The sequence below is a fragment of the Semicossyphus pulcher genome, unplaced genomic scaffold (assembly GCF_022749685.1).
Source record: "Semicossyphus pulcher isolate SPU_LCO1_2020_fin unplaced genomic scaffold, fSemPul1.0.p SCAF_11, whole genome shotgun sequence".
Lineage (NCBI taxonomy): Eukaryota > Metazoa > Chordata > Actinopteri > Labriformes > Labridae > Semicossyphus > Semicossyphus pulcher.
In genome coordinates this window covers 29490033-29511891 of record NW_027211615.1, presented here as the reverse complement: position 1 = coordinate 29511891, position 21859 = coordinate 29490033, and the positions used below count along the sequence as shown (strand labels likewise).

Below are 21859 nucleotides of genomic sequence, written 5' to 3'. Positions count from 1 at the left end.
GAGAGAGCGGCGAGGCGAGCCGACACGTAACGGGAAACAACCGCTCTGCTCATCACTGCAGTCCGCTGTAATCTCTCCGGGGAAAAGCAAACAACTCCTGACTCCTGTTTACTGGCCGACGATTAAATAAATGTTTGATAAACACTGAACAGACTAACAAGCAGCTAAAGCGAGCACAGTATACCTGCTGCTTAGTGCTAAAAATATATCAATACAATAACACGAACATTTAACTCACCGAAAAGCTGGAGCTCAGACTTCTTGCACAGACATAAAGTTCCATAAACACACAGAGAGATTATTTGTCCAAACTTTGAATGAAAAAATCCCCAAAAGTCTCCAACAACACAAACAGGTGAAGTTAAGCTCAGTGTCTGTGTCTGTGTTGACGTCTAGCAGACAGCCAGCAGGATCCACCTGTCAATCAAGTGATCCGACCCCTATCATTTAAGGCATCAGCTAAGGAGTGTGTTCTAAAAAAAATTCACCCCCGTACAGTTGTCTTGAATGCAATTAGCTATTTATAACAAACCCGTTTTTTGTACCAGGTGGTAAACATGTTAATTTCTGCTGTAAAAATGGGCATTTTCCCGCCTGCTGTAACGTTGTTTCTTGTTTTCTGGAGCCTCAAGTGGCCACTCGAGGAACTGCAGTTTTTGCACTTCCGCATTGGCCTCATTTTTCAACACCGGAGGTTGCCGCTTGGGTCATACTAAATGTGCATTGCATTGTGGGAGAATTCCGTACTCAAACAGTCCACTCAAAAAACTTTTATTTCTTGATTACCGAGCAGGAAAGGCAGATTTTCCTTTTTAAAGATGATCATTCATGTTGTTTAAGTGGTGCATTTTCTAAACAACGCTGTGTTAAACAAACAACCACAAAGAACCACACCTGGAGCAGGTAATCTCTATGTTCAGCCCACTCTACAAATTCAAAGATTGACGCTCTGAACACACAGACTCTTACATGCCTTATTATTGTACATTTATCATTCAGAGTCGATTTATTTCACCCAGTGTAAAACATTCTCAACATCTGTTAGCAAGACACTGAGTTCTCACATTCTTGAAGCCCTGAGGATTAAATACTTATAACTTTATGGATTCTATGACTTGTCCTTTAGCGCCATCATCAGGTCAAAGCTTTAATTCGTCCAATACTTTAGTGTTGGACCAATCTGGGATCCCATCGGCTATAGTCTGAGACGACACAGCCTGTGGGCACATCAGTGAACACGTCGGGCGGTAAGCGATAATCGACTTCCCGTAAAGACTTCCTTTTCCGCGTGCCGCATTGTTACAGAAAGAGAAACCATTTTCTTGTGATTGACTTGTTATTAACGGGCCTTACCTTTGCTGAAATTTTAACACCATGATGCAGATTTGTAAGAAGTAAAAATTCAAGCTTTGTCAGGTCTGTCCTCGAGAGGAGAAGAAAACGTTTAAAATGCTCGGATCGATCTGATGCATTTGAGGAAGTCGGGGAATCTGAACGGCTTTCGTGACACAGCGTCAAGTTAAATTTTAGATCTAGAGCAGATTGTTAGCTGTTAGCTGTTAGCATGCAGATGTCTGTTTATAGAGATTAATAAGAAGCTAAATCGTAGTCAGATCACGCTGATGGGGATGTTATTACGGAGGATAACATTCCGCCTACTTTTGCTCTCCTCACAGACTGTTTTTCCTGCATTCGCTGCAGCCTGCTGATACGTGATTGGTCAGATTACTCGGACTATAAGCGTAGTTCAAAGGGAAACCAGTAGAATTTGTAAATAGAGATTAGTAACGGACCACAAAGCTGCAGAGCTTATGATATTCACATCAGCCTCAGCTGTGCATGGTGTCTTCTAATGGTGCTAATTAGCAAGAATAAGCATGCTAACTAGTCCAACTGGACATGGTGAATATTACACCTGCTAAACAAGCTGATTCTGCAGGAAAAGGTTTTTGAATGGTTTGTAATTGGAAATGTTTCAACTTGTAGCAAAAGTTCCTCCTAAACGGTGCTAAAAACTGTCAACAGATTTAAAGAAACAGCGTCCACTTTCTTTGGTTTTCTTTCTCTTGTTTTGTTTTTTTAACAGCAAAATAACAGAAACACAAAATGTCTAACACAAGCTGGATTAAAACAAAGAAACAGAGTTTGTTTGGGTATCAAAGGCTCGTCATTTATTTAAAAAAAAGTCTTTCTGTGCTCCTGCAGAGTCTCTGTTTAAGGGGACATTAATGACACCATGTTGTTAGGACTTAAAATCTCAATCCAGTAGCCGTCAGGATCCTGAATGAAGGCCAGGTCCTTCATTTTACCTGTGAGGAGGGACAAAGATGGAAGTTATTATAATGCTGCACACACACAACATGATCTAAACCTTCACAGTCCTGTATTAAATGAGTCCCCGCAATGGGACTGTTTGAACACACTGTCACCACAACAAGAGCCAACATCAGAGCTAACCATCAACCCACTGATGGGACGTTGAGTCAGAGCGCCCCCTGCTGGTGAAAACTTATATCAACCATCAGTTATGTCGAGACGTTTATTAGTATAATTATAATAAGACACTGAAAGTGAAATAATAACGAGGTGTTTTTCAGATTTAAAATGCTGCGACTATTTTAAATGCTACATGTTCAGCCTGTTTCAACGTGTGTCTGACATGAGAAAACATTTAGAACAAAGACTGATGGTTTTATGAGTCTGAAACATTTAAGAGCCAAAGTGTTGATCTGATTTCTACGGAAGCCCTAAGCAGACATGCATCCATTATTTACTCTGTTTTCCTGTGATAAGTAATTTCAGTTGTTTTCTCAAGAACTCAAATTATTTATCTCGTTGTCTGAGATAACGCTGCTCCACCGCCACGTCAGATGATCATAACTCGTATCCCCTTAAAACACGGCATGTCCTGCTCTGTAATATCACAGTGACCAGCCTGTCCCGTTCCCACGAGTTAAAGAGATAAATTAATCCATTATAATGGGGAAAACCAGCTTTGTTATCTCGAGTTAAAGAGATAAATATGTCGAGATCTCAGGAAACAATTGAAATGAACTCTTTATCGTGGGAAAACTGAGTAAAAATAATGTATGGATGCATGTCCGCTTGGGGCTTCCGTAGATTTCAGACCCTCCAAAAGACAAAACTTCTCACCTGAGTCTGGTTTCTTCACGAACGTCACTCTCTGCTCCTCAAACAGTTTGCAGGCAGCGTAGACGTCAGGGACGGCGATGCCGATGTGACCTGAAACAACACAATCATAAAGGACACAAATGAAACAGCAGAAATCTGTTTATTTAAGCTAAAATAAAGATTTAATTATTTTCTTAATGAAATCTGGATGAACTTCTCACCAAACCCTCGCGGCTCGTTGTTCCCGTTGTGGTACGACAGACTTTCATCTGACTCTGACCCCCAGTTACTGACAGACAGAAATCATGCTCATTAAACAGACATCATTATTGTCAGCGGTGGTTCAGGGTGTGCTCGGTGTCTCATACGCACTGTGTGAGCTCGATGGTGGCTCTGCGGGAGAACGTCCACGCCGTCCTCTCCTTGATGTCGGCCGGGATGTCCGACTTCTCCTCGTAACCCAGGAAGTAGAGCGTGAACCGCATCGAGGGGAAGTCGATTTTCTGGAGCAAACTGAAAACCACACAGGAGGTGATTTAACTCTTAACACCAGTAGGCCTGATTGTAGTGTCAGTGTGAAGTGCAGGTGTCACTAGTTAGTCCTAATCTAACATCCAGTCTTAAATTTGGTGTCACTCTGAAGTTTGTTTCCAGAGTTACATGTGATCAGGCAGACGCTGTCCCTTTTGGAGCCTAACTTATCATGATGTTTGGATTTTAGTAGGATCGAAAAAACAAACAGATAAAGTGGCACTAAAATATTTTTATACAACCATCCATCTCATAGACGAGACGCGTTGTAGTTCAGAAAAAAACATGGCTATGCCTTGTTCTTCCTCGGGTAGTAGTATGTACATTTTAAGGGGCCTAAGTTCCTCTACTGGTCGCTGATCAGAGCAGAATATAATCTAGACTAATCCAGCTTCCTAACTGGTGTAAGAAACGAGGTTCAGGATGAGGCCGAGGACTCACGTCATGCCCAGGACTCGAGTGTAGAAGTCCAGAGATTTGGCGGGATCTTTGACCCTCAGCATCGTCTGCTGCATCATGTAGTCCTGCAGCGAAGAAGTCGGGAAGGAAATTAAGCACAAAGACTTTTCATGTAAAAAATGGACTCGCTGGTGAACATAATGGAACATTTAGCAGCTAAAGAGACAGATATTCCCCTGAGGAGCTGGTGGAGACCAAAAACCGAGGACTCCTGGTGTTTGTCTGGTGGACACAAACGAGCCTCCCATCTGATAAAAATGTCCTCTGTCACCTGGATGTGGTTTAGGTAGCTGTTTGCTAAAGGCCAGTTCAGATCAATGATTCCAACGAGACTGGATGCAACCGCCAGAAGAATCCTCCACATCTGATCGTAAACATTCTAAACTGGGCCGTTCACATCAAAGCAACGCGGCTGACCGTCTCCATAGCAACAACAAACTGACATACCATACTACTTCTCTGTTAATATAGTATTAGTATTAGGCCTACTGTAGGTTACATGAATTAACTAGCTGGATTTCTGTTCTCGTTATAAAAAGAAATGATGACAGTGACGTGCTGAAAGCTGTAACACTGATTAATAAACGGCGAAGACGCAGAGTTAGGAAAGAGAGGATCTGGATCCGTCTTTGGCTGCTGCAGCACCAGAGACCAGTGCTGCCAACTTAGTGACTTTCTCACTAGATTCAGCAACTTTTTTTTCTCAAAAGTGACACACGATAAATGTAGGGACTTTTCCAGTGAAATATATTATATTGTAATTCATTCCCATGTTTGCTGCTCAGAGTAATCGCAGTTCACGGCTCCCCTCTTGCCTGCGCAGGCAGTCAGGGGCGGGCAGGGCTGGCCTCACAACCACTAAGCGTTATGCAAGTGAATACACGATGACGTCATCAATATGCAAATTAGTGTATGACGTCATTTGGAGACTTCTAGCGACTTTTGGAGCTAGTGCTAGCTACTTTCATTAGAAAACAGTTGGCAACACTGGTGCATACGCCAATGAATGCTGTTTCCTGAAGTGAAATAGCTACATTGTTCCGTTTGACAAGTGATATCTTCAGGCAACGGCTTCAGACGCTCTGCAGCTAACCAGGTCACACTGCTGCAAGATTTGCGACTCATTGATCTGACCTGGCCTTAACATGCTAGCTGTGTTATTTACCTTACAAAACCTTTAACGTGACAGTCGTGTTTTCAGCTTATTCTGCTGCCTCCAAAAATGCAGCTTTAACACCTTAGATATTACCTCGATGTTTGTGGCATTAGCCTGTGTGGTGATTAACCTGTGCTGTGTATACTGCTGTTATATACGTACGGGATAATGCGTAGTGAGCAGGTTGTTATCGCAGAATGTTTTTGTATCGTTAAACCTTTACTGCTTCTCTCCGCTGTTTTGTCTCTTTTCTTTTTTCGCTCTGCAAACAGACAGTTAGTCCTCCGGATTGTAACTAGAGCCGAATCCCTAGCAACGGTCTGTTCTTCAAAGCAACGATCTGTTATGGAGAAACAGCACACCTCGGAAAGCTGTAATTAACCAATCAGAATCAAGAATTGAACACAGCTGTGTAATAACGGACTATCATGCAACATCAATGTGAACCAATGTCTTCTTCTTCACTTCTTATGGTCACTAAAGTTTATCTGGTTGTGACAGTCACACCCACTAACCACACACCATCTCGGTGGTCTTGTTCCCTCTCATTTGGACCCCCGATGTCTACACCTTAGACATCATACTCTGTGGACACACCCTTAGCTGAACTACATCCCTGCAGGTCTAAGGTGTCTCTTTAGTCCAGATTACACTTTCTATCTGCTGTTCTGTGACTGTGTGTGTCTGCTGTCTGCTCTGAGCAGGAAGTGTGCGGAGCGTTTATAGAGCGGCTTCAGTAAAAACAGCTGCTGGAGAGACGGCTGAACAGGGAGGTGGGAGTGAAACAGGACAGGAGAGCTGCTCGATTTTTTTAATAACAGGTTGTCACTGTGTTTGCAGAATTATCAGGAGCAACACTAACGGTGCTTATGCAAACACAAGTTGCTGTCAGTGCGATGAATTACTCTGCACTCACCACCATCAGACTGAGGCTGAAGCAGAGAACTCGGACGTGGATATCTCAAAATCTTCGTACATGACACTGAAACTTTCTGCTTCGACACATAAAACTGGAAGTGACTAAACTTTTTGAGTAATTCTGTTGAACTGACTCTTGAATATTCAGCAGCAGCTTGTGACTGAGCACTTTAATCCTTCCTTGTCCAACAGTGTGGGTGTTTCTGCAGCTTCCCAGACTCAATGAACAAAATGTTAAAGTGTGTGAACTGTCGGTCTGGCCTGCAGGCTTCTGCAGGTCTGAAGTCTCATTCTGCCAACAGGTTTGACTACATTACTGAGTTTAGCACACAGCCTTCAACCAGAGCAGGAAAATGAGAATAAAATCAACTAAATACATTAAACGGGAAATACAATATCAAAGGCCAAACGGTTACCTTGGTGATGGGATCTCCCTCCTTACAGGCGGCAGACACGGCCTCGTCTGACAGTCCTCCTCTGCCCGCCATGGCTCTCTGTTCACTCTGAATGAACACACAGGTTCCTCCAGTCCACACTCTCCTTCTGTGCTGCCTTAAGGTGCCGCTCGGAACATTGTGCTTCAGAAAATATCATGCTCCCTGATGCTTTGCTGAGTGTACAAGAAGGTCATTTATTCATAACAAATGTTTTTGGTTGTAGATCAGTTTCACAGATTTATTTGTAGCAGTCGTTTTCTGCTCTTTGTGCAACTAAGCAGCAGAAATAAAGCAGGTGAATGAGCAGAAAGAACATGCCTCTCTCTGCATGTGTGACACAGCTCTTTATTTCTGAAAATTAAAGTTGAATAAACTTTCAAAAAAACTAATTTCATCCCTTTTTTGACATATTGTTGTATTTTTATTTCATTCAACTTTGACACATATTGTTTGCCCCTGAAGGTCTCATGTAGGCAGCTCAGGAATCACAGAGAAGTTCGACGTTTAGAAATTTCTGACAGAACCTGAAGGCAGCAGGATTTGCAGCAGGGGAGAGGCCACAGAGCTGCTGCTGCTGCTGCTGCATTCAGGGCCTGACTGAACTATGGTGAAAGCAACAGCCGCAGCGAGGATGAAGCAGTGATTCCACTGAACTTAAATCCCACATGACATGTTTCCTGCTCCGCGGAGCATGGACCAAACAAGGAAGTGATCTCTGTGATATCAAAGCTCAGTGAATTCCTTTGCTCTTCGTTTATTCTCAGCAAAGTTTCGTAGAATAAAAAACAATACAGGTTAAAGGAAGTCTGGCTGTAACAGTTATTATCACCTAACAAGATAAAGATGATAGAGCAGCTTGTTTGTGAACATTCAAATTAATTGTGAGCGCAGCAGATTCTCAGCATGTTTGCTTGTTGTCATAAACCCTGCGGGGCAACTGAGGATCTTAAAAACTGTCAGGTCAAAGAATGCAGGTGTAGCTGCAGGTCTGAACATGAACCACATACATGTCTGAGCTGAGGGAGAAGGAGTTACACCCTGAGTCTGGATCAGATCTTAGACCAACTAACCCCCTCTGCAGACACTGGTCCAACCCTGAACACATAGATACCACATAACACTTAAGGTGCGGTAGGTGTTAATGTTGCTACGAGCCATCCGGTCTCTGTACAACCAAAGTGAGAGCTGTGTCTGTATCCTCGGCACAAAGTCGGACACGCTCCCGCTGCGTGTCGGCCTCCTCCTGGGTTTTCCCTGTCACCGATTCTGTTTGTGATTTTCATGGACAGGATCTCAAGGCACAGCCGGGGGGAGGAGGGTTTCCAGTTTGGATACCTCAGAATGTCATCTCTGCTTTGTGCAGATCATGTTGTCCTGTTGGCTTCATCAAACTGGGACCTGCGGCAGGCACTGGGGCAGTTTGCACGTTCCAACCCTCACAGCCTTTGGGTAGTGACCAAAATTATGAGATACTAGCGGCTGAAATGAGGGTGTCTGGGCTCAGCCTCTGAGAGAGGGTAAGGAGCTCAGACATCCGGAGGGAGCTCGGAGTAGAGCCGCTACTCCTTCACATCAAAAGGAGCCAGCTGAGGTGGTTCAGGCATCTCATTAGGTTTTACAGGCACGTCACGACCCGGCACCGGATAAGCGGAAGATAACGGATGGATGGATGGAGCTGTTAACCCTGGTTTAACATCGTCCATTAACAAGTTTTTGTTTACATATTTTGACCAATAGGTACAAAACGTTTTCAACTGCTTCCGTTGATTCCTTCAGCCTGCAGCAGTGAAACAGGCTGTAATGCTGCAACATAATCCCTGCAGAAAATTGTGCCCAACCAAAGTACCTCCACTAAAAGTTCTGGTTTTTACTTCTGACAGGTGCAGACACTAGCTACGATTCTTTTTTAAATAAAAAAAAAAGAGAAACAGTTGTTACGTCACTCTCTGCAAAATCACCAGACTCCATTGACAAAAACAGTAATTTTGCTCTGCAGCACACAGGAGCTGCTTGGTTTAGTTTTTGTTTTATTCTGTGACTTTGGGGTTAAAAATGAGACGTTCGGGTACAACACAATATTTTGTTAATGTACACTCATATTAAAAACTAACTAATTGGGGAAGAAGTACACAAGCAAATCTTGTGTTCGCAGGGTAAAATGACTGTTTTTGTCAATGGAGTCTGGTGGCTTTTCAAACAGCGACGTGAAAGCATCTTACTCTTAGAAAAAGTCTTAGTGGAAGGTAAAATGTGTTCAATACTTAAAGGACATCAGAGAAAATGAGCTTGCATGATGTGGCCTAAAAGAGTAATGAAGGGAAATGTTTGCTCATTTACAACCTTTAATCCATCAGTTCAAGTTAGGTTTACAGGTGTACAGTTGTTGCTGACCTTCCTCCACCAGCTGCACCATGACGTAGCATCCTGAAATTTGCATGCAGAGGACGGTACTGACTGGATTTTCAGTTGTATTTATGCTAACAAGAGTATATGGCTGCAAATGCAAAGTAGCGAGGTCGAGGCCGTGGCTGCACGGCGCATTTCCTGCTACATGTAGGCACTGCTGGCACAAGCAGGAGAACTGAGCCATTTCTATCATTCTGAATTGACTACGTAACTATCAAGACTTATTGGACACCAACATAATCATTGAGTAAACCTTAAGATAAGACAAACAGCGATATAGGTGAATAACGTCTATTTGTGCAGACTGACTGATTTTATTCTTCAGCAAAGGGAAGTCTCCCAGTAGTCAAACAATTTGCAAGAAAATCACAAGAATTTTATTAAATCAACTAAAAAATAATTACATTTTTACATGCACACATTCTGAACATGCTCAAATCTCCCTCCACACTTTTAAAAGGTTAAAATTGAACGATGAAGTAAAGGAGGGGATCGGTCTCAGGCTCTCGGGTGGTGTTGTTCGTCATCTCCGAGCAGCCTTGCGGCTCTCCAGCAGCAGCACCACGAGGCGGCTCTTGAGCGTGGGCAGTTTGCTGCTGTAGTTCTGCTGCAGGACGGACGTCAGTTTGCAGCGGAGGCTCTGCAGGCTCGGCAGAGAGCTGCAGTCCGGCACGTTCAGCAGAGTGTGGAAGAACTCCTGCCACAGGTCGCTGTGAGGGTTCCTGTGAGGACGACAGACAGAAGAGCTTGTTATCTTGTGTAGACGGTTTGGGACACGCTGGAGAAGACTGAAGATGAATCTAACTTTTCAAAGGATAAAGGTGTGGTTATTTTAACGGCGTATTAGGGCGAGGGAGATTTTAATGGTATTACTGCTCTTATTGATAATGTTTTACGAGCCGGTACTTTAACGGTGTTCTTATCGTTTTATTTTATTTTTTAAGAGAGAAACGAAAGAAATTAAGAACAGAATTAAGATTTTCTTCTTTTTCTGAAATGTACAATTATTCACAGCAAAAGAAACAGCAATGATTAAAACAGATATAAAATCATATCAAAAGAAAACACAGCGGTGTAGAGCAACATGAGTGCATGCAGGTAGGTAGGCAGGCTGCACCTGTCTGCCTGATGCACTGTAGATGCTCTGTTGCTCGTGTTTCCGCCCTTACAAGCAAAAGTGTTTGTTTGATGCATCGTCGGCATCGACTCTGGTGAAGTGTAACCACACTTTTGTTCTCTCCGCCATCGTCACGAGCAGGATCTGTAGTGTGCGTGTATGTGTGTGTGTTGTAGGGTGTGAGAGAGCTGCCCCCGCCCCTTGACCACAGAAAGATCTCTCCTCTGGAGATGTGCATCTCAGACGAATGTCTGATTCTTATCGCAGATTAGAAACGGTCGTTGAGATTAAATGTGCAAGAGAAGGTTTTTGTAGCAGTAATAAACAGGAAACGTTCATTTCTCCAGCACCGAAAGCAGAACCGATAACGTCTTTCATACTTCAGCCCCGGGGCCTGTTTAATACCAGGTTTCGGTACCCGAGCATTACTTAAAGCCATTGTAAAAAAAAAAAGAGAAGAGAAGAGAAGAGTAATAACTTCCTGTAACAAGAACGAACTGCATCATTTTAAAGTAGCAAGTTTTCGATTAAACACCAATTATACTGCACATGCGTCTTTGGTGTATAAAGAAACGCTCTTTACCTTCTGAATACAGCGTTTGTCTTCCACACGCCGCCTTCCTTCGTCACCTGCATGTACGTCCCAAACAGCATGCAGTACACGGTCCCGGCTATCCCAAAGTAATCCGTCTGCAAACACAAACAAGGAGATACAGCGAGACCTTTAAAGTAAAGCTTCACACACGTTGGTGACTACTTCTGCACGTCTAAATGAATATCATGTTTGCAAACTGACAGACACAGAAATATACTAAATAACATTAAAGTGTCGTCACAGGCGTTTGTCTCGTGTCTCCTCACCTGATAGTTCCAGCGTTTCCCGCTCAGCATCTCCGTACACTGGAAGCCTGACGTCAGACACTTGCCGGTGAAAGCAGTGCCTTGTGGGAAAATCTCCATGTCGATGCTCTGTCCCAGGTCGATCAAGGCGAGGCCGTGGTCCACGTTCTCCGACTCAAAACACTTGTTCTCCAGGAACCTGAAACACAACAGAATGATGATGACAGACTTCCTGGCTCGGCTCTAATGCGCCGTTTTGCAAATGTAACTACTTTCAGGTAGTAAATATGGAAGTTGATCGTCACCTCTCTCCCAGCAGGAAGTTGTCAGGCTTGATGTCGGCGTGGATGATATGGATGCCGTGCAGCTGCTCCACCATGTGCAGGATGCAGACAGTGAAGTACATGACGAGCGGCTGAGGCATCACTTTGTCGCTGAGGGTTTTATAAATGTTCACAGCGTTCTGAAAGAGGAGCCGCAGTGTCAGCAAAGGAAGCCTGAACTTACTGTACATTAGTCTCTGAGTGGAAGTGAACGTACCAGCAGGGTGCCGTAGTTGTGGAGCTCGGCGACCAGGACGCTCCCGTTGTTGAAGAGGTGGGCGGAGCGGATGCAGCTGAAGAGGTGACGGACGTCGGGCTGCAGCCGAGCGTCCAGCTGAGTGTTGATGTAAAACTCCCAGGGATTGGCCGGCTTCTGAACCTGCAGGTCGGTCACAACAAGAGGCAGTGAAGGTACGGCTCAGATGTGAACATGACAAAGACTCAACGTTATAACAAAGAGAGTTAAAGGTGTATTTCTGTGAGTATTTTACGACACTAATGCTGATACTGTGCGTTTACACACATACACAAAACTAACACGCTCTTATTGTGAAATCTTAGACCGTAAATTACTGCTGTGATTAGCCAGGTGTGACTTCCACATGTGTGTGTGTTGGTTTTTCTTTCCCCTCGGCAGACAGAAAACTTTAAAGACACAATCAGCTGTGAGGGCGACGCTGCGGCTGCTTCTCAAGTCTCTTAAATGGCATCCATGCTTCCCTCCCTCTGACTCGGGATACACAGAGAGACGCGAGGAAACCGGGCGTGGAGAAAGGGGGGGGTATTATGCTAATGACAAGCTTCATATTTCACTAAGTGATACCTGTGGAGTAGCTTAGCATAATTTACAGTTAACAATAATCTGTGCAGGCCCTCATACAGCCTCTGCCTGAAACGACTCCGTCAGCTCTGTCTCTTTAAGAAACCCCGCCCCTACAAGTCCACTTTCTTCTGATTGGTCAGCTCTCCAAAGCCCACGTTTAGTCCGGACATCCAACATTGTATTTATGTCTTAAAATGTTAAACAGCATAATACCCCCCCTCCTTCCTCTGAAGCGTCACGTGCAGCACTGTCCGTTTGCGATGACCGCTGGATCAGCTGTTAGTCAGCTTCATCAGCTGTTTGGGTCTGCGGATGCGCTCTGCATTAGTTATAATGAATCTGGTGATGTTGTGAAGTGTCACATCAGTCCGATCTGCTGCAGCATCCAATCAGTACCTGATATGTGATAAGGGGGGCGTGTCGGCCAGTAAAAGACGAGAGGCCGCTCTCGTGTATCCTCGCTGATCGCTCCTCAACATGGCGGGTCCAGAGCTACTACTAAATATCAGAGACCTGAGAAGCAGCCTCTGTTACTCCATCATGAAGGTGCACAGAGAGCGCTGAGGTCACAGCTGTGTCTTTATCTCCACCATCTTACCTTAAGCACCATCCTCTCGGAGGTCATGGGGTCAGTCGCCTGGTAGACTGTCGCAAAAGCTCCTTCTCCGAGGACGCAGTCGACTCGCAGCGACGCTTTTCCTGTCAGAGGAAAAGTATTTAATGCTTCATGGTTGCAGGAGAAAGAGAGTGCACAACGTTCACATCGTTGAACTCCAGTGTGTGCACGAGCCAGTGCACCAATGCAGTAGGTGTATTTTTAAACTTTGGGCTGAACCAGGCTAGCTTTTCCCCGTGGTTTATGCTAAGCTAGGCTAATTACCTCCAGACTTCTGCACAGACAAAACAATCAACCTAATCCATTCATCTGCAATGACATGACTATGTATACTTCCCAAATCTGTTTTAAACACGTGAGTCCACACAGCAGCGGCTCTCCTGCTTACCCATGCTGATGGTCATCTTTGGGGAGATTTTGGGGACGCTGCACGGCCAGGTGATGCAGTGGGGGTGGGAGGTGAGAGGCGGGGTGAGAGTTGAAAGCAGGTAAGAGATCAGTTCATCGTCCCAGGGGTCTGTCACCAGCTGGACCGAGCCCGTCTGCTCTGACGCTGCGTTCATGGACACGTCTGCGCTCGGCCTCTGCCCTCTGTCTGGACTCATCATGGGTTCGTCCTCAGTGCTGAACGGCTGTGGCTGCATCGGGCTCATGGGGACGTCGGCACAGAGCGGCGGCTGCTCTGGACTCATGGGGACGTCCAGGCTCTTGTTGTGGACGGTGAGGCGGCGGGGGCTCAGGAAGGCGTCCAGGTCCCTTTCCTCTGAGACCTCTGGGCTACTGATGGTGGGCCAGTCCGGTTTGAGAGGACACTCTGGGCTCATTGGAACGTCAGACACCTGTTTGTGTGCTTTTTCTGGGCTGGCAGGTTTGTCTAAATCCTCCATGATTGTAAAAGGTTCACTTTTGGGTCTGACTGAAGTCTCAGGCTGCTGTGAGACCAGGGAGGCCTGTTGGGGAGGCCGCTCAGGGCTCGTGTAAACCTCCCAGCAGGGCGCTGTGGTCCTGGGGATGGAGCAGTCGGTGGGACAGATGGTCTGGTCTCTGAAGGAGAGGACAGCAGGAGGGGGAGGCTGCACCATGGTGATGGAGGAGGTGGTGAGGCAGAGGTTGGCCGTGGCAAGCCCCTCACCAACGATGGTGCCATGCCTCTCTGAAGACGGAGCGAGCTTACTGACGGCTGTTTCAGAGAGAGTCTCATTAGAGGGGCTCTGCTCCATGATGGGGCTGAGGGAGGGAGCAGAGGATGCATGTCATACACTTTGCATCATCTCAATAAACATTTACAGGACATCACAACATTCACACAGATTTCTCGCCACTGAAGTCTGTAAAGATTTCAAAGCGCAGCTGAAACCCTGAATATCTGAGCAGCAGGGACGGGTTGGTTACCTGAGTTTTTTGGGCTGACGTCTGATAAAAGCTTCATCATCAGCGTCTCCGCTGTCACAGTTGATCTCTGGAGAGAAAAATGTGTAAATTCTTTATTCATTTTATTTAAAAATGGATTTAGATCAAACTCACAAAAGGGGTTTAAAACAAAACATATATGACAGAAAAAAGAGAACACGTGTGGAGACGAATGTGTGCATGCAGGCCCAGGTGCTGTACCTTCCTCCTGGTAGAAGTTTCCGTTGACAGGTGTTTTGTGTGTGGACGGCGTGGAGACGAACTGAGCCAGCATGGCGAAGTCTGTGGTGCTGTTGGGACAAGCGGCCAGAGAGTTCAGGGAGTTGTAGCGAGCGCCCCACATGGTGCTCTCATCTGGCATCAGGTCCGGAGGAGTGTCCTGGACGGGAAACACAGACGGTTAGCTAAAACAAGCAGCAGACACGAGGGCCAAACATGCGAGTGTAGAAAGACGTCACTGCACCATCAGTACTGGTAGTGATGGTTCTGATTGTGCAAAAGAACTCGGAGCTTTCAGCTGACGGGCTGCTCTCTTTATACAGCACTTACATTAGGTTTGTTGGACACGGGGATCTCAGCCAGAGCTCGGACTGGTTTCGACTTCTGAGCCGCAGGAGGAGCAGCAGCGCTGAGCAGAACGAAGACAAAATAACAGAAACTTTATTCACAGGAAGGAAAGTCAAGTTATTATAAAGCTCTGTCTGGAAATCTCCCGTCATAGATCCCTTCTTCATTAGATCAGGATCAAAGTTGCTCGGGTGATCGATGCTCGAAATCTTGCGAGCAAACACAAGAAGTGGGAAAACATCAATTACCTTTCGTGAACACCTGACAGCACACATTGAAACTCAGGTCACTTTAGAAACATGATTACAAACGACTCCGCTCATGAGTGTAACTCTGCTTCTCTACGCGTTTCATTTCCTGTTACCTGAAATTATTTCATTCCTTGTTGTTGTCTTATTTCGTTTGTTTTTTGTGTTTCGTTTGTCTTACTCTCGATGTCATTGAAAATAATAATAATAATAATAATAATAATAACTTTATTCATATAGCACCTTTAAAAACAAAAGTTTACTAACCAAGCAAAACAAGCAAAGCACAAGAGAACCGACAGAACATGGCCGACACGAGACCGAGGGGACAAAGCAGGAAGAAGGAGAGAGCGTAAACAGAAGTAAAATAACTAAGAGAGATAAAGGAGAGCAAATAAAACAATCAAAGCTGTAAACGTGACGATAAAAACTAGTGAAGGCAGGACAAAGAATAAAACTGCTAAAAGCAATCGAAGCCGTAAAAGGGAATAAAAACGATAAACGCAATAGAAAGACAATAAAGCAATAAAAGAGTTAAAAGCAATAAAAGCAAATAATGGAAAGTAAGAATAAAGTGGAATAAAATGTTTAGAGAGACGATTAATAGCCAATAAGAAGAAGGAGAGGAAAATGAGGGCATGTCCTCAATGACTTCTCAAGGTTAAATAAAGGTTCGCACGCACACGCGCACACACAAATAATTTCCTTCATATAAAACAGAATTTAATGAGTCCTAATTTAGAAAACTAAATTAAACACAACTGAACTAAATTGAACATTTCACTTCTTTTATTAAGTTCTGAGAAAGTTAATTAATTGAATCTTTATCACACCGTGAACCAATCAGAGAACAAGAAGACTAAAAGTGTAACGGAAACATCGGACCTAAAAACTGGATCAAAGAGCTTCTGACGGATGAAAACGCTGACACATGCGCGCGGAGGCTGCGCTGAATCACAGCCTATCATTTAAGAGTGCGTCTCTTTTGGATGTAAACGTACCTGACCCGACAGAGTTTATCGTATTAAAGGTGTGTATTGCCCGGTCCCTGGTGAGCCTGAGTCTATATTTACCTTCCGTTTTCTTTGTCGTGATCATCCTGGAAGATGGTGAACGGAGCTGCAGTCGAGGGTTTGGGGAAAGAGGAGACGCCTCCTTAAAAAAACAATCAATAAAAGAAAGAAACATTTGGTTCACTGGCAGGAAAACGTCACGATGTGTCAATCACACACAGACGATGTGTAACACAAAGGGTTAACTCTGCAGTGTATAATAATTACTTACAATATAAATTAGTGCTCTGATTAGATACAGAAAAGCTCTACACACAGACAGGCGCGTTTGCAGCATGTTTACCATTTCTCGTGTAGCCGGGGTCCGCCTCCGTCTCAGCAGCGTGGAGCACTGACGTGTTGTTGAACGGGTCCTCGAGGAGCGTCGGGGCCTGGAACATGTCCATGATCACATCTGGACGATACAGAAACAGACTCAGTGTTATTCAGTGTACATGATGAAACATAAGTCCTGAACTCTAACAGCTGGAAACACATGTTACTGGTGCTGTAGATCCTATAAACACTGTCTTATGTAGCTGGTGAGACAGAAACAACGTGCAGCAGACACAGGGTTTGTGCAGCCTTTAAACAGTAAATTAAAACACTTTCCGGCACTAAAACACCAGACTTTAATAGCAAATGCTCAGCAAAACAAAACTACGTTAGAATCTAAATATGTGATCCTAACCTTGAATACATATCCGCTTAAATTAAACCCTTTAACACTCTACAAACCCACAGAGGCTGTGGTGCTCACCCAGTGCTTCCCGTGTGTTGACAGTGGGTGAGGGCAGCACCCGTGACGGTGTGGCCTGAACAAAGCCCAGTGACGTGTTAGGAGTGATGTGAGACAGGTTGGCTGTGCCTCCCTGCGACACTGAGAGAGACAAAGAGGAGGTTTGAAAGCATCCTTAAGAAGCTTCAGATGGAGGGGCTGAGTGGTGAATGCTTCACTTACTGTTCAGGACCTCCTCAGGCTCAGGCGGGTGACCGAGCTCCCTGAAGGAGGAACAAAGAGAAAATGAACAAAAATACAATCAAACATTTTTTTTTAGCAATACAACAATCTGGGCTACTCACCGATGTGAGCTGTTGTGCTCCTGAGGTCGACAGTCCTCCGAGCTGCTTGGCTGAACTCGTCTGTCCGAGCAGAGATCAGTGGTCACAGCAGAGATGCAGGCCGGTCTGTGGAGCGACAGGTTCATCTGTTCGAAGCTCGCAGGCAGGCGAACCGACTGTGGCTGAACCACCGAAGACTGGACGACAGATGGCAGTGGTGCTGCTGCAGATTCAGGTGAATGAATGCTCCTGTCAGGCAGCACTGAGGGGGGAAGAGACACCCCTGAGCGTGTGGTGTTTGAGTCAGCAGCCTCTGTGTTGGTCGGCTGCTGAGGTTGAGGGACGATCGTGGCCTCTTGGATGAAAGTCGGCTCCGTGTGTAATCTCAAGCCAAGAGAGCGCCTGCTGCTCAGAGAAAGTGAGGGTCGAGGACGCCCAAAGGGATGCTGGGTAGGATTATGGTTCAGAGTGGTGGCCGTTTCTGCTGCAGAGGGCTGCGACAAAGAAAGGCGAATGTATGGGTTTCATGTAGCAGGACGGTTCTCAGATATGATGACATGTACACTGCTTCATAAACTCCCATACAGAGGTCGTGTTGAGGTGTAACATGTCGGCACTGACAGCGTGAAACTGGCACTGGATGCACGTAAAGAGAAAGAACAACGTTTGTATTCTCACCCTCTGTGATGTCGGCTGGCTGGACAAACCTCCACAGGCCTCCCGGCTCTGATGCATCTCCTCAACCAAGCATTTCAAGCTCTGAGCCGCCTTCTCGTGCTCCCTCAGCATCTCCTCCACTTCAGACAGAACAACACCACATGTTATAACAGCTATTTAAACACATCATATGAGTCTTTCCAACCAAACCGTCAGCTCACTCATTTCTTTGGGATCCTTCTCCTTCTCCGGGTGCTCCCGCTTCTCTCGGAGCTTACGGAAGTATTTTTCTGCTCTGACCTCCTCGAAGCAGAACTCCGATCCCTCACAGACGAGCTCATCCGTCATGTACTCGGACACAGCCTGAACGCTGGAGCCCTGAGCCTTAGGAATCGCACCTGAAGTCTCCGAGCGAGACACTCTGGAGGAGAGCATAGATGAGAAGTTAAAGTGGACACAGCAGCACCGCACTGAACCTGTTGTGGTCCTGCCCGTCAGTATGACACATGACACACATGACCTCACCAAACAGGAAACACATTGTACAGTAACTTACATGATGGTGGTTTTATAGGTAGGTGGTTTGGGTGGACACTCCACAGGGGCCTGTAACAAAGGACAAAGATAATTAGTGGATATGAAGAAGAAGATATTGTGGTTATTAAATTATTATTATTATTATTATAGGAATACACACACACACACACACACACACACACACACACACACACACACACACACACACACACACCTTGCTTTGAGCTACAGGCTCCCTGTGAGACGACATCTGATTGGTTAATTGGGAGTTTTCCAGAGGGTTTCGACCTCCTGCGTCAGAACAAAACAAAGTTTATAGCTGGTTCATAAAACACACTTTGATAAAACAAATTACAGCTTTTCAAATGAACAACAAACGAGTAAATAAAGTCTTACCTGATAATGCTGTCTGGCTTTTAGTTCTTGTTTGAAACTTCCTGTAGATCAGATCACATCATGTTTTTAGAACATCCTGGTCATTTCTGTGCATGTTAGTGGCATTTATTGTGCATCACAGTATCAGGGTTCCACCTCTTTTTAGGAAATCATTTTCCAGGAACTTTCCAGAAGTTTATCTGGACAATTCAGGACAGCACTTGCAAACGGTCATATAATATACCAGTCTGCGATTTATTAGGTGCTGACTTCACATTGCTAACAATCTGCTGCTTCAATACTGCACACTGACCAGCTATAGCAACCTGAGGGGGTCAAACTCAAACTCAGAAACGCAGTGGGTTTAAAAATACAGCCACCACTAGGAGGAGACATTGCATGCCAGGAGAGGGCATACCTGTCATACCGCACAGCTCAAACATATGCACCTTGGAGATTGAGTGAGGGGCTCAAATGCAATTAAAAATTTCCAGGACAAGATAGATTATTTCCAGGATATTTGGTCATTTTAATCAATTTCTAGGTGTTTCCATGACTGGAAAACTAGTCTCGAAATATCCAGATTTTCCAGGACGCGTGGGAACCCTGCAGGATAGCACACACGGTGTGAGGAGTGAGATAGTAAATGTCTGCCTTTGATATATTCAAGATTTTATAAATCTGTTTTTTTATTTCACAAAATGCAAGGGTCAAAATAAACTAACAACCAATAAAATGATCACAGACTGCTTTGTTAAAACACTTGAGCTCTTGTGTTTACGGATTACGCAGAGTGGAACAAAACAAGGCCGAGCTTTGGCACCTACAGTCAAACACGGTCTGATGTCTGTGAAGGCTCTGGTACTAAATTGACCCTCTTGGAGCCACACAGAAAGATGCAAAACAACCCTAACACTAAACAGCAGCTCTGACATGTATCTATAAGTCACATTTCTTTCGTGTTACCTGTGTTCATTGAGAACAGTGTCTGCTGGCTGGGCTTGGTTCTCCATTGCTCTCTGGTACACAGCATCAGCTTGTTCATTCATCCCTCTCTGTTCAAACTGCTGAGCCCAGGCAACATAGAGGGCTGCAGTTCGGGTGCCGATGCCTTTACTGTAGATGTGAGTGTACAGAGCAACGGGGTCGGAATAATAACTCGCCTGTGAGACAGAGTTAAATTAAGACATGTAAGAAGTCTGAATAGAAAACAAACTCTAGCTGCAAGACTTCTGCATAACAATGTTGGTCAGACTTACACATTTGATGCAGTAGTTAACATATCTGATATCATTTGCGTATTGTTCAACGTTGATAAATCTCTGTACAAGACTGTCAAACACCAGCGACATCCCACCACCACCGTCTGCAGGTAACCTCTGCTCCAGGTACTCCACAAACCTGGGAAAACATACAGACCACTTCTCATTCAGTTCTCTCTCTGCAGTCAGTTCTGCATATGTTATTCAAGTTCAATTACCCGTGGTATTTTAGCACAAGACAAGTTATTTTGTAGCACTAAAAAATATTACTTAACAAACAAAGGGAAAAATAGAGTTGAGATCAGCTATGTTTAGAGAGAAGTTTAGGATACGTAACATACTACGTTAACCCTGCTAACCCTAAGCTAATTATATACAACCTCAATTGAACATGCAGAGCAAAGGGCGTTACAATGCTGGTTGGAATACAATACAAACACCTAGTATTTGACATTATTTTCATAATTTATATACATTATTGCATATAATTTAACGTTAGGAATCATAGTAACAGCTGCTGTTAGTTAGGATTTGATTCTCGTTTAAATACAGTAATAAGCTAGCGAACTAATTTTAAACTAACATTTGATCAGTTAAAATACTTACTTGTCCCATTGATCCAGTGGGTCTTCTCCTGTATATGAGCTCAAACTATTTTCGAAACACCTAAAGAGAAAAATCATAGATATAAACTGAAGGAAATCAGTACAATGTCTAAAAGGTACGTCGTTTATAACTTTGTTATTATGCAACGATACAGTCGTACCGCTCAAGCTAACAGCTAGCATGAAGCTAACACCGGGTAACGTTAAACTCATGAATGCTGACTTACTGTAAATAAGAAGCTATATCCATTTTGCATTTAGTCCTTTAAACTCGTATGTATTTTTTTCGATCAGGCTTTCTATTAAGTGTCTTAATAGAAAGCTTAAGTGTTTGGCTTTTTAAAATAAATCCGTTTCCCTGCTGCTGTTCTACAACATTTGAAATTTCGCGCTCAGCCAATAGCAACGCGAGTGTCAATCTGTAAACCACGCCCCCATCCCGCGACGCAGTTTCCGGGGTAAAAATACACAAACACAAAAAAAAGACTACAGAATTAAAACTACAAATAGAGAATACCTTATTTTTACTTTTGTAAAGGTACCATATGAGATTTTAAGTTAGTAATCAAAAGTGTGTATAGACAGACAACTTTTTCTTATTAACATACTTATAAAATAGAAATATTTATAGTGGATATGAAAAAAAAATGTCTTGATAAAGTTGTGTAACCCTTTTAGTTTGACGTGGAGATTGGACGTCAATATAATACGTATTGTCTATTGGGTTTGATAATTTTTTAGAAACAAACAACAAGCAAACAAATTATAAATAAAATCAAATATAAATGAATGTTTGCCAATTTATCTAAAAAAAATCTATCTCAATAACATTCAAATTTTAGCATAATTTGATAAATAGATTTTGATTTAAGATTTGGACTTTATTTTAATTTTCGATATGACATTTCAAAATAAAAGTCGCGAATAGGGAAGACTAGAAAATCTAACAGCAAAATTAGTCTAATGTTTAATTTACACATCAAATTCATTGCACAGCTGTAGTAATGCATTAAATAAATAGCAATGTGTGGTGACTTCGCTATTAGCAATGAGGATCAGAGACTGGGTTAAATCGTTCAAAAAACGGTAAAAACAGGCTCGGACTTCTCAAAAGCAAGCTAATGCGAAACCGCGATGATGATATAAGATATTTATAGCTTTGTCATTGCGAGAAAGTCGACTTTTATCAATACCAGAGATAACAAGTTGTAAAAGTCAGTCACTAGGTCAGCGTTCTTGCTGACCGGATGTTTGAAAGCTGAGCAGCCCGTGAAGAGCAGTTTAAGAAACCCCTTACATGCAGGCGAGAAGCAGAGCTCGCGACGT

General features: G+C 44.0%; 2 protein-coding genes across 2 annotated transcripts; both read right to left on the bottom strand.

Annotated features, from left to right (window-relative positions):
- Positions 1-2144: 2144 nt before the first annotated feature.
- LOC138585087 (lactoylglutathione lyase-like) lies at positions 2145-6724 on the bottom strand. The gene is made up of 6 exons (XM_069657327.1): positions 6613-6724; positions 4105-4187; positions 3505-3645; positions 3354-3421; positions 3154-3243; positions 2145-2309 (listed from the first exon to the last, which is right to left on the bottom strand). Exons 1-6 carry the CDS (start codon positions 6682-6684, stop codon positions 2215-2217), a joined length of 549 nt encoding a protein of 182 aa, XP_069513428.1. The 5' UTR covers positions 6685-6724; the 3' UTR covers positions 2145-2214.
- Positions 6725-9036: 2312 nt separating this feature from the next.
- Positions 9037-20844, bottom strand: bub1 (BUB1 mitotic checkpoint serine/threonine kinase). Its single transcript, XM_069657262.1, is given in 24 exon segments — positions 9037-9761; positions 10740-10846; positions 11018-11195; positions 11302-11459; positions 11537-11698; positions 12741-12841; positions 13147-13985; positions 14151-14217; positions 14370-14547; positions 14718-14796; positions 16057-16147; positions 16340-16450; positions 16796-16915; positions 16997-17037; positions 17119-17591; positions 17776-17894; positions 17976-18175; positions 18311-18360; positions 18506-18582; positions 18688-18728; positions 19633-19829; positions 19926-20067; positions 20535-20594; positions 20761-20844. Coding segments are annotated over 24 exon segments (3813 nt in total). The 5' UTR covers positions 20784-20844; the 3' UTR covers positions 9037-9562.
- Between the last annotated feature and the right edge of the window lie 1015 nt (positions 20845-21859).